Source organism: Vigna unguiculata, chromosome 1, assembly GCF_037176805.1.
Source record: "Vigna unguiculata cultivar grain cowpea cultivar isolate G323 ecotype 2 chromosome 1, ASM3717680v1, whole genome shotgun sequence".
NCBI classification, from domain to species: domain Eukaryota; kingdom Viridiplantae; phylum Streptophyta; class Magnoliopsida; order Fabales; family Fabaceae; genus Vigna; species Vigna unguiculata.
In genome coordinates, this window is record NC_140792.1 from 47,756,523 (window position 1) to 47,769,311 (window position 12,789).

Consider the following 12,789-nt stretch of genomic DNA (forward strand, 5'->3'; position numbering starts at 1 on the left):
TCTTTGGCTGCACTACCAATTGACTCTTTTAGTGGATGCTTAAATTTAATTAGAATTAAGAATATTTTCTGTTACAGTTTTCATCTTCCTGACATAATAAATTTTAATTAAAATAAAATCTAATATATATATATATATATATATATATATATATATATATATATAAAGTAAAATATGCAGTATCTTATTACAATTTCACAACTTACTACAATTTGACAACTTACTATTTGAATAGAAACAGGTGTAGTCGAGATGGTGAAACCTAAGTCTGACAAACACGAAAGCATTAAATAGAAACAAAAATAGAACAAAAAGAAGAGAATGTACACATGTGCTGCCTGGTCTTTCGGTGAAAGAAGACTTGAAATGTACGGTTTTTAATTTTTGTAAAAAAAAAGAATTTTTTTAAATTTTTAATAATGTTAAAATATAATTATTTTATTATTTAATTTATATTTTAATTGTTTTATTTTTGTAAATTTTTAGATGTTCGGTTTTGTTGTTTTTCTGCTAATTTTTTTCAAGTTTTATTATATTTTAATTTTTTAACAATTTAAATATTGTTATTTTATTTTTTATTTTTAATTTTTTATTGGTGTATATGAAATAAAATATTATTGTATTATATTTATGAACATTTTTATCCTTTAAATAAAGTAAAACCGTATTAATAATTATTTAGTTAAAATTTATTTAATATCATATTTAACTATAAAATTTTGTAGGATTTAAGATATCTGTTGTTAGATATGAAAGACTAAATTGATAAAAATTTTGATAAAAGATTAATTCTAAATTTTACTATAAAAAATTTAAAATATATTTAACCCTTAATTTAATCATAAAAATGTTATAAAATTTAATATGTATTAACTCTCTTTAACGGATGTGGTGTATGACCCTTTCTTTTTCTACAAAATATCTCAACGGATGTGGTATTTTTTCTGATACAAATACCACATCCAGCTTTAACGTTGAAATAAATCGCATTCCTTTGTTCTGATCCTATGTCTATTAAAAATATTGATTGAGAATAGTTTGGAAAAATGTTCCTATTACAAGCTCTTACCAACCTTCATTTATTTATGTTTTTTTACCTAAATTAGAAATTTGAGAAAGAAAACCATGGACCATGGTAACTGTAAGCATTCAAGAATAAACGTCAGTTCCTGGTCCTTTCCCTTTTTCACTATAAATATTGTGCTTTCACAGAAGATAGAACACAAATACGTCCCTCTGTGTGTGAGAGAGTCACTACCATCCAACTGCAAAAAGCTGAGGTGAACGTGAAGCAGCGTTCACTCTCGGCTTCATACTTAAAAAGTCAGCAGCCACTGTTTGATTTCCGACATCAAATTCTGTGACCACACATGCCAACTTTTGCAGGTGTGTTGTTATGGCATGTCATCGCCTTGGTTGCTGTGGTGAATTTGGGGTATGCTTCAAACCTTGATGCCAAAAAAGTTAACGCAGAGGTGATCTATGCCCGCAATGGAGCTGTTGCCACTGATGATCGTCGATGTTCAAGGATTGGGAAGGATATTCTCAGAGAAGGAGGACATGCTGCGGATGCTGCGGTGGCCGCCGCCCTTTGTTTGGGGGTTGTGAGTCCTGCCTCCAGTGGCCTCGGCGGTGGAGCCTTTATGCTTCTCAGGCAGGCTAATGGGGTGTCCAAGGCCTTTGATATGAGAGAAACTGCCCCTGCTCTTGCTTCTAAGGTTATACTTTCAATTCATGAATTTGTTGCAGGACAAAGAAAAAGAGAGAGAAAACAAAAAGTGTCTCAATTTTATGTTTTTGTTTGTTTTAATTCCTTTCATCTCATAATAACAGTTAAAAACAAGTACTAAGGTGTGTTAGTATATCAATTTTTCAGAATATGTATGGTGGAAATACTACTTTGAAGGCCAAAGGTGGTCTCTCTGTAGCAGTTCCTGGAGAACTTGCTGGGCTTCACGAGGCGTGGAAACAGTATGGGAAACTTCCATGGATAAGGCTTGTAAATCCAGCTGAGAAACTAGCGCGTGGGTTTCAAATATCAGCATACCTGCACATGCAGATGAAGGCAACAGAGTCAGATATATTGCAAGACAAGGGTCTTCGTAGCATATTTGCACCAAATGGAAAACTCTTGAACATAGGTGACACATGCTACAATAAGAAGCTAGCCGACACTCTCAGAGCGATATCTGTGTTTGGTCCAAAAGCCTTCTATGATGGATTGATTGGTCGTAATTTAGTTAAGGATGTTCAGAATGCTGGAGGGATATTGAGCACGAAAGACCTCAAAAATTACACTGTTAAACAGAAGAAACCTTTATCTACTAATGTTCTTGGACTAAATCTTCTTGCCATGCCTCCCCCTTCAGGTGGACCTCCAATGATACTCGTAAGTTTAACTGCTTCACTGCAATGGTGTTCTTGTTAATAATATTTTCCTTTTCTTTTTCTTTATATCGATCTCATCGATAGGAAACTAAATCATTTAGCCAATGTTATCTTTTTGTTTCAGCTGCTGAACATTCTAGATCAATATAAACTCCCTTCTGGCATTTCTGGTGCCCTAGGGGTCCATCGTGAAATTGAAGCTCTGAAACATGTATTTGCCGTGAGAATGAATCTTGGTGATCCTGATTTTGTAAATATTACTGGGGTTGTTTCTGATATGCTTTCTCGTTGGTTTGCTAAAGAGATGAAAAATGACATCAATGATAATAAGACTTTTGACTCCAGTCATTACGGTGGCAAGTAAGTTCCTTAGTTCCTTGAATTTACACTAATGTTCACAAGGCTTCATTCATGCCTGTGCTAGTTAAGGACATTCTTCAGACTCCATGTTTGTCTTCTTCCTCATACACTAGGAACATTCAGCTTTACGAATGAATGACGGAAACAAATGCAGCAACCGTTGGCAAATAATGCATCATAACATGCGCGGCTCGACAATCTTGTTTTGAAAGATTCAATGATTTCAGTTTCATGATCAATTGGTTGGCTTTAGTTGTTATAGGCATTTAGTCAACTTGATTGAGCAGATGTCCATAATTGTTATATGGGTTGACTTTAGGCATTTGACCTGTAATCTAAGTGCGAGTCTAAATCCTACATTGAATAGAAACGAAAAAATAAAGCATTATATAAAGATGAAGACTTATAAATCCATTGTTTAAAATTTTGAGTTGAAAGTGATGTTAATGTTTTATGTGATTGAGTTCTAATAGCCAAGTGAAGTAATGCACTCAATCTTCACACGTTTATTAGAAGCCTCACATTACACTATGTGAAAAGGAGGTTGATTCACACGTTTATTAGAAGCCTCACATTTGAAAATGCTTGTATGTGTGGTCACTAAATTGAATATATATATATATATATATATATATATATATATATATATATATATATATATATATATAGATCCAAATAAACAAGGTCTAAATTAATATTCTAACTAAATTTATTTGTGGTGATACAGAATTCTAAGTTTTGCTTAACTGTCTTGGCAGGTGGAATCAAATTCATGATCATGGTACAAGTCATTTATGTGTAATAGATCTTGAGAGAAATGCCATTTCCATGACTACTACTGTAAATGCATATTTTGGTTCAAAGATCCTTTCACCAAGTACTGGAATAGTACTGAACAATGAGATGGATGATTTTTCCATGCCTATAAATGTTTCCAAGGATGTTCCACCGCCAGCTCCGGCCAATTTCATCGTGCCAGGAAAGCGGCCACTATCATCCATGACACCAACTATTGCCCTCAAGGTATCAAATCCTTGACTCTTAAATTTGGCTATCTTTTTCCACATTATCATCTATGTGGTTTTGAAATGTTTCATTATTATCAGTTAAGGTACTCATTGTTCTCTTGCAATGATTTCTTACTATGTCCATGCAGAATGGGAAGCTAAAAGCTGTAGTAGGTGCAAGTGGAGGTGCTTTCATTATTGGTGGAACTTCAGAGGTTCTTTTGAATCACTTCGGTAAAGGACTCGATCCTTTTTCTTCTGTAACGGCTCCAAGGGTCTATCATCAGGTATCTTAAACTTTTAAATTCTTTGCACAAACTGATATAAACTACTTTTCTATAAAACAACAGTATATCAGTCTAAACTGTTTTACATATAAATTGTAAACTATTTCAATAAACTGTTCCATTTGTGATTTTGACTGCATACTTGTCTCAACATTTCCATCACTGATTAACTGAGAAACTCCCCATGTTTTATGCAGCTAATTCCTAACGTGGTTAACTATGAGAATTGGACAACTGTGAGCGGTGACCACTTTGAACTTAGCGCTGATATCAGGAAAGTCCTTATAAGTAAGGGTCATGTCCTAAAGGGCCTTGCCGGTGGGACTATTTGCCAATTTATTGTTATAGACGATTTTGTGTCATCAAGAAAAAGTAAAGAGAATGGAAATGGAAGGCTTGTGGCAGTGAGTGATCCAAGAAAGGGTGGTCTTCCTGCAGGCTTTTGAGATAATTCATTGACATTGTGATATCTCTTTTTCATCTAAGCAATCGTAGTTTGTCCTTTTCATAATTCACTGCTTTCTGTATTTCCACGGTTGAAATAAAAGATCTACACAATTATACTACCGGGTATCTCAGGTTTCCACAACTTCCCTGCACTTTTTCTAGTGGTTTTTCTGTCTGTTGGTTTACACACTCCTGTTCCTGCAGTTAATTCCATCAGTACACCATTGTAAAGTTATTTAACATGGGATTATTGTTAATTACATGACTAAACAAATTTCAGCATAATGTTTTTTAAGAGTTAGCTAATCCCAAGTTAACGCTCGATTTACAATGAAGATTCTAGGTCAGTTAATCATAAGGCCTGGCCATGCATATCATTACAAAACAGATAAGTTTGAGTTTTTCAGACAAAGGTGTAGTGTTTACTAAAAGTGGTTTATACATGGCGATGGTGAAGAGAAAGCATAGATGTTTGTAAAAGGCTTTTTGTTCTTCTTGTTTGAGTTCAGGTGCAACAACTGACAATGATACTTCTCGGAGGCTTCAGCTTCTGCAATTTGATTACAAACCTCGACCATACAAAGGACTTTGGTGATGATGTTTTTGTCAAAAGAAAAAAGTTTCTTGCTCCTTCCTTGTTCCACTTCTACCAAAAACCTGTGAGAATCCAACATTAACCAAAAGTTTTCTCAGATATATGACAACCTTTCTCTCAGTTTTATGTATTTTTTTTCTTTCTGAAAATTGAATCGAAGAATACACTAAAACTAGTTTTCTTTTAAGGAAAACTAAGACCAGTTGTTATATGTGGTTAAAATCTTTTGTTTTTTATTTAATACTTATAAAAAATTTAATTAGATTCATAATTTTTATTTAATTCAATTTATAAACAATGTCGAAATGCAGGAATTGATTTCATCGCTTCTTGTATATCAACAAATATGAGTTACAAAAATTTAGAATATTTATGCTTTTCAATATTTTCTCTTACCATAACCATACTGTAGGAGAGGTTTCATTTAGTTGCTTCTGATATAAAAATAAAAGTAATCTTCATATTTAAAACTAGTTATTGTATTAATTATTCGCAAAAGATGTTTTGAAAGATTAACGGAAAGATAATTGACAGGGTAATCATGGTCAAGTGGTATCGACAACGTACACTTTCTGAAGTTTATGAATTATTTATGCTTGAGAAACAACTATCTCACTTGATTCCAGCGTTTGAGATCTCTGATGCAGGTACATGACAGTATGTTATCTTGATTTTTACATCCCCGAAATATTCGTTTATTTTTTTTGTTTTGTCATTCAGTTTTCTTGTATCATAATTTTTTCTCTGCTACCTATATGCATGCTTCATTATATACATACATAGAAACTGTTTGTCACCGATGGAAAAAAAAGAGAAGACACCTGCAAAGGCTGAAACAGTAGCTATGCATGAAAAATTCAGATGTAATGAATTTGGTTGCATAAAAGTAATAGCATAGAAACTTTCTTTTCCAAGATTTCTTCCAAACATAGAAACTGTTTACTCCTATAAATTGAAGATCTCGGTATTCTAGTTAATGCATGGAAATGTTTCAGGATTAAGTCACCAATGTGTTTCACCAACAATGATGCCGGTACACACAATTCTTTCTGGCTATTTAACCATGATGCAGAGTCCAGATTCTTTGTTGAAGTTCACTGACATGCCTCCTCATGTGCAGATTTTGGTGTGGATGCAGAAGAAAGGAGTACCATCTGTAGTTGATTGAACAAAGATACAACAAAACTGTATAAATACTCTTATTATAAAGCTTATTAGAGTGAACAGCATACTAATAAAACCAATCACAGACTAACTGATATTTCTAACAAATCACTCTCCATCATCAGAAAAATAACTATGTCCACTAAGAGAGTCTAAAAGTGGATTGATTTTGAAAAGCAAACAAAGTAACGTTATATGAATTTTACATGACGAACTTCCACACAGGCTCATGGCATATTCTAAATATTTCATTCTGCAACAATCCAATATACACCATGCGTCCAAAATTAATTTATTTACAGACTGGTATGCATAAAATGAGCGAGCAGTGGTATTTACAGCTTCTCCATAACGCAAAACTGCAGGAAAAATGTGAGCAACCTGGACCCTCACGTGATGCTCTTGGCCAAAGAAACTGACCAATGTTGTTCATCATCACATCACGTTCATGTTACAAGTTTTGGCTCCTTTAACCTGTTTGTTTATGAGACTAAGCAGGTTCACGGGGTCTGTTAGACCAGAGTGAGCTCAAAGCCCTCAGGCGCTGGAAATATTCTCCCAAAGCAAGCAAGCATCGAGCAGCCTGACGGATTGTAAGTATTCGAGACATCTGCTGCAACGTTCCCTGCCGTAGATGATCAGCCTGTTTCACACACACCATTGTTTCCCACAAAGGAAATTTTTTAAAAACTTATAGAATTAATTCTATTATATGATTCGTGAAATATTACTATGAATCCATCAAAACTAACTTGAGGAATGTTGCTTTATGAAAGAGATTAGGTTTTCTTTCTGATCATAAAGTTCTTTCATGATTATCCAAGAACAAGAAAAGTGTAAAAGAAAAAAGAAAGACAAATAGATAGATTGACAAACGGAGATAGAGAAATTAAAGAACGCATTTCAGCATTTAATAGGATATCTTACCGGGTTCAGTTTAATATCCTATTGTTATATTATGAGAATTGTAAATCTTAAAGTCCTAGAGTAGTTTGTTTTCTGGAATGGATTAACAACGGAAGAAAACTACAAATTAAGTTACACAATTGTCTGCAGAAACATTACCTGGTTCACAAAGCTCACCAGAGCTTCCAATTTCTCCATTGCAGAAGTCATCTGTGGAATGTACGTTCCTTCCATGAACTGTCCAGCTGCTACACTATCAGCAAGAGTTTGCCGGAGTTTGTCCATACCTTGTGACAGGGCATCTTCTGCTTGCTGACATGATTGTCCAAGGTTATAGATATCCAACCGTTGTTGCTCTGTCAGAGGTTCAATCAGGGGCCCAAGAACCTGCAATTAAAATAAAATGTCAGCAACAACCATACTACACATTCTAGGAATGAAGTTTTATACATCTTGCATTTATTAAATATGAACCGTCACCTTTAGAAGCTCAGAGGGGCGAAAGCCTCCGATCCAGAGGAAAAATCTTTCGGCCGTTGTTTTCCACATACCAGACATGACATAGAACACATCGGCTTTTGCAGCAGCAGATTTCATGCGAAAGATTTCAGCGTAGTGGTTCATCATACCATCTACCAGAATCCTCAGCTCTATGTCACCGATATGAGCATTTAAAGCACTTCTCAGTTCTGTGATTTGCCTATTCTGCTCGTTCACCCAGTGTCCGTACTCCGTCTCAAAGGTTGTAATTCCTGCAAATATGGTATTATTAGAATGCAAGAACAGACTGGAAAACTGATTCTAATACAAGAAGAAAGGATACTCATGCAAACTAGGAACAATATTACAAACCAACCATAACAATCTATGGTAATCTTGCATGACAACACGAAAATTTCTGAACAATTCAGGAGTTGCAATGCCATAGGAATATCAACATACAATAAGTATAATATTTTTAAAAGAAGATGTATGTGTAATTTATTGTGCAGGGAAATATATAGTTGCAGTACCAACCTGAATTTACCGATCCAGCAAAACCCAGATGATTAGAGTCCAACCCACCACCTATGTACATTCCCTGCAGTTTTGTTGCATCGAGATATTAAAGAGAAAGGCAAAGGAAGAAAGTCGATGATCAACGTAATGTGATCCATTAGAGAAACTAAAAGTATATTAACTCATCTTCCCCACACCTGCTGTCTTGCACGTTCAAGCTCTTGCTCCAACTGCATCAACTTCAAACGACTTGATTCTAACTGCTGCACGTAGGCCTGTGGGGCAATATCAGAAACAACACCAACATTAGTGTATCTAGTCTCTAATACCAAATACCACAATCCATCAATGCATAAACATGCAAACCTTTTTCCTCAAACGGCTCTTTCGAGCAGCCTCTCGATTTTGTGCAAGACGTCTTTGTATCTGCATGTTTCATCATATTAGGTTCCTATTTGTTTCCACCATATACGGGCATAAAAGAGAGTATGGATCCAATTTGAATACAGATTCCTCAAAGTTCAAAATGGCAGGACTAAACTTTTCACTCACACAAAGGAAACAAAACTGAAAAGGCTGAGCCAAAACATTCCCAATAACTCAAGGCTTGAATAATACTTCGTTGCATTATACAACAACACCCTACAGAACAAACCTTGAGCCTTCAAAATGACAACGTATCTAAAATGCAAAACATTTAGTCCTAGACAAATGACCCGATGAAAGAAATTTGAAATTGTATTGCTCAAAATTGTCTACATCTGCATTTGCAGGGAATTTGAGCTGACAAATCAGTTGCAGGAAGTATACCAGAGTTCACAAAGTTTAAAGTAACAAAACACCACCAAGAAATAACCCTTGTTTCTTTTCTTTTGTTTGGGGGAAAGAAGGGGCAAAAAAACACGGTCTTACCTTATCAGTAGGCTTGTTAGCTTCTTGGTCGTACTTATTAGGTGCTCCCAGTATTCCATGAGAAGCATCCTCTGACTAGGTATGAAACAGCACAAACAAATTTGGTTAGTTGGCAGAAGAAGCCTTCGTATTTGGCAAGGAAACAAAGCACAGATTTAGTAGTGGACTCGCACCTGACTATCTAACTTCATGTCTGTCTCGTCTATTAAAGGCATGGATGCACTTAAATTACCATTACTTTTGAAGCCTTCTCCCCACATACTAATCTGGTGGATTGGATCGTACACACTCATCCTTCTCGAGGAAACGAACTGTGGGGATGCTGAATTCATGCTCTTAGTATCGATCACTGCCACAACTCAAGAATAACCATTCACCGTATACCTATACAGCAAAAAATGCATTCAAGATTATAAGCCAAACACCGTTATTACTTCAAAGATTAATACCCAGTTCATACTCTGTTAATCCTACATCATAGCACCAGCAGGAAGTAGAACAAGAGTAGATTATGTAGTTGGCACTGTTTAAACCAGCAGAAGTAAGAGTAAAATTCCTTAACTACTAGCTAAAAACACACGGGAACATACAGAACCATAAATCTCAAGAAAAACCAGACATCACAAGGTAAAGAGAAGCACAAAAGTCGCATAATTCATTTAACTAAACCGTGTTTTAGTTTAGTTCCTTCCTCCACCTCATCCACGTTTGCACGACAACCGCCACAGACAGCGCCTATGCAGAAGAATCTATTGTACGATTTTCCCATTAATAAGGTAACAAACCACCTCATCATTTTTCGCAAATATAGGAACGCAAAACCAAATCCTACGTAGCCCCCTTTTTTCCCTTTTCCCAAAGGCAACAAAAGTTTTAACAACCTCCGGAAGAAAGTACCGGTAATCATAGCAGTTCAAAACAAAGATAAATAAAGTCATCAATCTCCCCAGGTATCTCCTCCACCCATTGATGTCATGATAATATTGAGTTGGAAAAGTACAACAAACAAACTTTGATCTGTACCAATTCCCATCCTCGACAGTTACTCAATTATCCACAAAAACTGAAAAAACAAAATCCAAAAAGCCAAACCTTGTTATAAAGCCACTTTCAGAAACGTTATTTACGTTGTCTTATTATTATTTTCCCGCTCAAAATCCTCATGCCAGCATGGCGTGGTGAAGAACCGCAGAACGCTAGACCCTTCCTATCACTCCATCATTGCGTTGTTAGTTCGGAAGACGACGCTTTCAGAGACACACCTCTTCCTTCGATTTTAATTATATATATTAAAAAAACATACACAAACATAGCCCCCCATTTTTAAATGCCCTTACATTATTTATGTATATGTACAAATACAAATAAAATTGAAAGAGACGACTTTTTGTGCCTTCTTATTAGAGGGTGGAACCTTTTTTATTTTTCTTTTTTCTTTTTGTGTGTGTTGTTGTTGTTGTTACTAATTACTAATTGCTTGCTTATGTTGATCTACAGAGAGTCAAATATATTTCACAACCCAAGTGTCACACTCATCGTCATGTTTCCACTATCGCTAATGTGCGCACCAGGTAGACCTCAACCCTGTTCCTGTTCCTGTTCCTGTTCCTGTTACTGTTCCACCGCCACCGGAATGTTTATCAACACCCATCACTCTATCTAAATATTTAATAATTAATTAATGTACTTGCTATTTTTGTATTTAATTATCCGGTTTATAAGGTATTATTGGTGTCACCATCCACGAAATTAATTTGTGAGAAATGATAACCAAGGTAGAATGCGGGCACCAACAATTTTAGAAAGTCAAGAAATTATGAGTTTTATATGATTAACGAAGGGTGGTGTGGAGTGTTTGGAGTAGAAGAAGACGTCACACCTTCACACCAGATTGGACAAAACCTAATCATTTCAATTTTTTTTTTCATGTCTTACATTATACACACACAAACCCTAACGTATAAATTATTAGCCAATTAATACGAATATTTGTACGTATGCATCCCATGGTTGTTAGCACTATTAGTTTAGATTATTGTTGAAATAAAATAGGATTGGCAGATCCTCACGTCTCTCCCTGTTGGAATTGGAATAATTGTGATTTCATGTTTTTTTTTCTCCCTATTCTACCCTTCTGATTCGATGCATCCCACTCTACTTTTTTAACCATTGACCTCACCACCTCCACCATAAATATACCAAAAGCATTTCTGCCTAATAAATCAGAGCATCGAATGCAACTAACATACCATCTTACCACATTAACTCATTCGTTTTCATTTCTTTAACGTTAATCTTTAGTCCTATCTACCACCATGTTGCCACATCTTAGGATAATTTTCTCCTTTAAAAATGCTGTTAGATGTTCCAATTCTTCCTCTTACATGAAAAAAAAAATACATCTTTTAAATGGATTCTAGTATCTTACAATATTAATCTTTCATTTTTAATCAACAAATTGTTAGGTTTATAAAGGAGTTTCACTAATGAGACATGAACCCAACCACATAAGATATTTACATCACTCTTAACTCAGAACCTGAAAACAATAGATTCATGGATCTTTATTCTTATATAGTACTTTACTTTCTCATTTTTAACCAATGTAACTCACACTTGCATTTCTAACACAAATATTAATCATTTCCATCCTCCATAATCATATATCGTATTATTAGTAAATCCACATCATTAATTCATTTTAACTTAATTAGAAGTCTTCAGATTTAAGTTGTCTTCAGAATAAGAATTGTGTCATTTCTTAAACTTGAGATTTGCGACAAAAATATGTTATTATTATTAAACTGTTATATTAACTCTTATTGTTAATTAGGAATGGTAGATAGGTATCCATATACGAATATCCGCATTTAAGATTTTATTTTTTCTTAACTTAACATCAATGCGTAAAGCAATGTTTAGAATCATGATTCAGCCTTCAAAATAAATCCGTACTTATGTTATACCCTACTCAATGGGTACGTGTCCAAACCTATTGCTAGTGTTTTATAATTTTATTCATGAAATCTATTCTCTTATCGTGTCTTTTCTCATAAATATTAAAATAAAAATGTTTTTGTAATTAAAAATATTTCTACATGAGAAAATAAATATTTTTAAACTCCTGTATCATAATTTGGGAATAATTAAGTTCCAATTACGGAATGCGGTAAATATCACATGTCAATTGTCATCCAAATATTAAATGCATATGTATAATTTAATACACATTTGTCAAGTAAATATTATTTTTATACGGTATTTAAATCTTATATAAGTTACGTTGCGTGCAATGTAATGAGCTTATAAAAAAAATGAAAGGGGCATTATAATAATGAAAATGAAATAGACTTGCACTAAAAAAAAGAACACTTTAGTGGTATAATGAATTCATAAAAAAGAAAAGAAAACAAAAGAAACCCCTCTCAACCAATCTTTCAATTTTCAGAGACGTTTCACGAGGAGATATAACACCAATGAAATCTGAGCCTACTCATATAAGATAAGACATTGAGAGCACTCTTAATTCAAAATTCTAAAATAATGGATTTATGAGTTTTTATCCTTGTATAGTGCTTCACTTTCTCATTTCTATCCAATATAGAACTTAGATTCACACTTGAATTTCTAACAAATATTTATATTATTGTAAAATGACGTGAGCATATATCAGAGATGAAATGAGCATGAGACCCACATCTTTTTTTTATATGGAAAGAGCACA

At 34.4% G+C, this 12,789-nt stretch overlaps 2 protein-coding genes across 6 annotated transcripts; one reads left to right on the top strand and one right to left on the bottom strand.

Annotated features, from left to right (window-relative positions):
- Window positions 1-1,207: 1,207 nt before the first annotated feature.
- Window positions 1,208-4,608, top strand: LOC114181751 (glutathione hydrolase 1-like). Its single transcript, XM_028068297.2, has 6 exons — window positions 1,208-1,718; window positions 1,877-2,389; window positions 2,513-2,748; window positions 3,507-3,771; window positions 3,905-4,042; window positions 4,240-4,608. The coding sequence occupies exons 1-6, from the start codon at window positions 1,371-1,373 to the stop codon at window positions 4,486-4,488; spliced, it is 1,749 nt and encodes a 582-aa protein (XP_027924098.1). The 5' UTR covers window positions 1,208-1,370; the 3' UTR covers window positions 4,489-4,608.
- Window positions 4,609-5,955: 1,347 nt separating this feature from the next.
- LOC114181758 (transcription factor TGA4-like) lies at window positions 5,956-10,444 on the bottom strand. 5 transcript variants are annotated; one of them, XR_003603917.2, is made up of 10 exons: window positions 10,158-10,444; window positions 9,239-9,449; window positions 9,066-9,140; window positions 8,520-8,579; window positions 8,351-8,428; window positions 8,172-8,235; window positions 7,635-7,906; window positions 7,314-7,541; window positions 6,588-6,891; window positions 5,956-6,238 (listed from the first exon to the last, which is right to left on the bottom strand). XR_003603917.2 is itself a non-coding variant. In XM_028068305.2 (9 exons), exons 2-9 carry the CDS (start codon window positions 9,395-9,397, stop codon window positions 6,739-6,741), a joined length of 1,089 nt encoding a protein of 362 aa, XP_027924106.1. In that variant the 5' UTR covers window positions 9,398-9,449; window positions 10,158-10,444; the 3' UTR covers window positions 6,346-6,738. The 5 variants fall into 5 exon arrangements, 4 of the variants coding, with proteins under 4 accessions (XP_027924106.1, XP_027924116.1, XP_085531622.1 ...); XM_028068305.2 differs by lacking the exon at window positions 5,956-6,238 and having other exon boundaries at window positions 6,346-6,891; XM_028068315.2 differs by lacking the exons at window positions 5,956-6,238; window positions 10,158-10,444 and adding an exon at window positions 9,963-10,110 and having other exon boundaries at window positions 6,346-6,891.
- Between the last annotated feature and the right edge of the window lie 2,345 nt (window positions 10,445-12,789).